Here is a 3,081-nt window from a genome sequence, read left to right on the forward strand (position 1 = left end):
CACCGCTGGGAGAGGGTCAAAGCATCTGGTACTGCTGGTCTGGTGAAAATGTTGGGCTATTGTGTTGGCGATAGTTGCTTGGTTTTCTATTATATTATTACTGACTTTCAGAGATGTAATTGGTGAGTATGGTTTTTGTTATCTAATACATGAATGGATTTACAAACCTGTGATAGTGGGGTTGTACGATTGACGCTTGTTGAATGACAACACCAGGGCGAAGATCTGGAAGTGAATAAAGGGTAGAGAAAGGCTGGTAGTGGCTGCTGTGAAACGCGATTCTGCGTCTCAATTTCTTTCTGTCGATAGGAACTCGTACAGACAAACTCGAGAAGGCAAATATGTACCTACATTAATTTAACTAAAAAAATAAAACTTGACTCATAGAAACTAAATAAAGTTAATTATAATGAAGGGAAATAAAGTATTCAGTAATTTGAGCTTAAACTGTTACATTTATCAAAAATACATGTAGGAGTAAGTAAAGGAAACTGTACTTTACATGGAAGACTCACATAACTTTGTGACTAACTTTAACATACTCCCCACCATAGGAGTCTAGCACTCCTATCAAATAGGACAATTGTATTCCTGAGCGTAAAGCATCAATCTTAAATTAATCACTTGGGAAATACTATTCACAGCCTCAGAAACTAGTCTGCCAAGTTGAGTATGAATTGAAGTTACAAGTCAAGTTTTCTAGGAACTTTAACAGACCTAGCAGAGCGAGTATGAGTCTCAGCAGCTGTCTCAGGAAGTGGTCTAGAATCTGAGGACTCCTGGACAGCTGCATCAATATCAGGTAAATCTTGGGCAGTCTCATTAACATTAGTATACTCATGGCTTGATACTTGCAAGTTATGTAACTCCTGAACCGCCCTATTTAGTACTCCTCTGGAAGTCTTCACATTTACACTTCTAAGAACACCATCCTGACCAGGAAAAATATCTACAAGCAAACCCAGAAGCCACTGTAGACTTGGAATGTTCTCCTCCTTCACTAGGACTAAGTCACCTTTCTTAATACTGCATTTTGTAGTGAAACCCTTAGCAGCTGGGAGCAAATTAATAATATAATCTGAGCTCCACTTCTTCCAAAATTTATCAAAAATCTAGCTTCTTAAATGTTCTCTATTCCTCAGATCTTGAGGGGAAATACAAAAAGGTTAGGGTCCAGCTCAGAGTGAGTACTAGCATTTCTGCCAATGAGGAAATGTGATGGGGATAAGGGAGTAGCACTATTAGGTTCATCCCCAACATAAGTGAGAGGTCTTGAGTTTACACATGCTTCTGTTTCATGTGGTAAAGTCTCTAGTTCACTTCTGGAAACATACTTAACACTTAGAGTTTTCCTAATGGCAGACTTGACAGATCTAATCAGACGTTCCCACCACCCTCCCCACCATGGAGAACGGGGGACTATGAACTTCCAGTGTGGAGATATGCGACCATAAACCTTCTGCATTTGCCCACTGTAAGCAACAAATGTTTTGGCATTATCTGAGTACATTACTGAAGGCAGCCCTCTCCGTGCAATGAATTTATGTAGGGCAAGCATGCAATCCTCAACACTCATAGAGTCAGTGAGCTCTGAATGTGTAGCTCTGACAACAGCCCAGGTGAACAGTAAAATGTAAAATTTCTTACAAGGGAAATCAGAACAAAACATAGGGCCAGCAAAATCCAGACCAGTCACTGTAAACGGTGGACCAGCCTTATCTCTCAGTTCAGGTAGTGGGGCTACTGGCTGGCTACAAGCTCAGGAGTCATGTCTCTGGCATCTTACACATTCCTTGATGACAGACTTGGCAACTCTTCTAATTCCTATAATCCAGAACTTTTCTCTCAAGGTAGACACAATGGTAGAAAGACCTGCATGTTTAAGAAAAAGATGATGAAACTTGACCAGTAGCTTTGCTAAGTGACATTTAGGAATTATTATTGGATGTTTGCAGTCAAAACTTAATTCTGCATTTTCCAATCTATCTCTGATTCTCAATAAATCTTTACCATCAAGAAAAGGATCTAGATTACTCAACTTAGACCCCTTATGAAGAGGCTTGTCACTTAGCAGAGCCTTAATCTCATAAGGAAATATATATCTCTGCATATGATAAAACACCTTTACCTTGGCATCATCCAACTCCTTGGATGAAAGAGGACCAGAAATCTTATCATCAGGTGTTATACAATTAAGTGTATACCTCAACACCCAAGCAACAACACACCAGAAATCTTATTATCAGGTGTTATACAATTATGTGCATACCTCAACACCCAAGCAACAACATACCAGAAATCTTACTAAAGTCACCCCACCTCTCAAACTCAAACACATACATGTGTGTACATTTACACATGCTAGATCCTCATTAGTCTTGTACTGTTCATTTGTACAAATTGACTCTGTTTCCTTTATACTTATTCTAAGAGGTTCAGTGAGCCACAATTTAATTGACTCAATCTCATCTCCTAAGACAACTCTAGAAACTAAATCAGCTAGATTCTCATGTCCAGGGAAATGATGCCAAGAACTTGGTGGTATTAAGCTTTGAATTTCTGTAACTCTATTTGCAACAAACATTTTCCACTTCAGAGGGTCACCTCTGACCCTGTTTTCAAATTAGATAATTTCATATTTAATATTCATATGACGCAAATGATGATACAATATTGTGGAAGGAAAAGTTATTAGATTAGTTAATAATAGCCATTCCATTTTGACTCCAGTCCTGTATGCCGCACTATTCTTTCTTTTTCACATAATTTATGTGAAAAAAAAATTACCTTAAATTCCACGTTCATTTCCGAGGGAGACTCGAAACGCATATCATATGAAAATTTTATTATATTTTGCTCTTAATTTAGGAGATAGCGGATATCTGTAGGAACCCTTCCTGCTCAAACTTGCCGATCCCGCGCAGCAGCAAAGCACCAGTAACCATGCAAAGAGATATATTGTTGTAGAACAAACTTTTGGCTTTCTTGAAACACTCTTCAAATGCCTTCATGGGGATTCCAGTTTAAACTAGTATAATGTGCAATAATTTCACTATGCATACGCCTGCATAACCATTACAT

At 38.5% G+C, this 3,081-nt stretch overlaps 1 protein-coding gene across 1 annotated transcript; it reads right to left on the bottom strand.

Annotated features, from left to right (window-relative positions):
• Positions 1–1,138: 1,138 nt before the first annotated feature.
• On the bottom strand, positions 1,139–2,360 carry LOC135096659 (uncharacterized). Its single transcript, XM_063998368.1, has 2 exons — positions 2,320–2,360; positions 1,139–1,751 (listed from the first exon to the last, which is right to left on the bottom strand). Exons 1-2 carry the CDS (start codon positions 2,358–2,360, stop codon positions 1,139–1,141), a joined length of 654 nt encoding a protein of 217 aa, XP_063854438.1.
• Positions 2,361–3,081: the final 721 nt, after the last annotated feature.

Source organism: Scylla paramamosain, chromosome 3 (genome assembly GCF_035594125.1).
Source record: "Scylla paramamosain isolate STU-SP2022 chromosome 3, ASM3559412v1, whole genome shotgun sequence".
In the NCBI taxonomy this organism is placed as follows: Eukaryota; Metazoa; Arthropoda; class Malacostraca; order Decapoda; family Portunidae; genus Scylla; species Scylla paramamosain.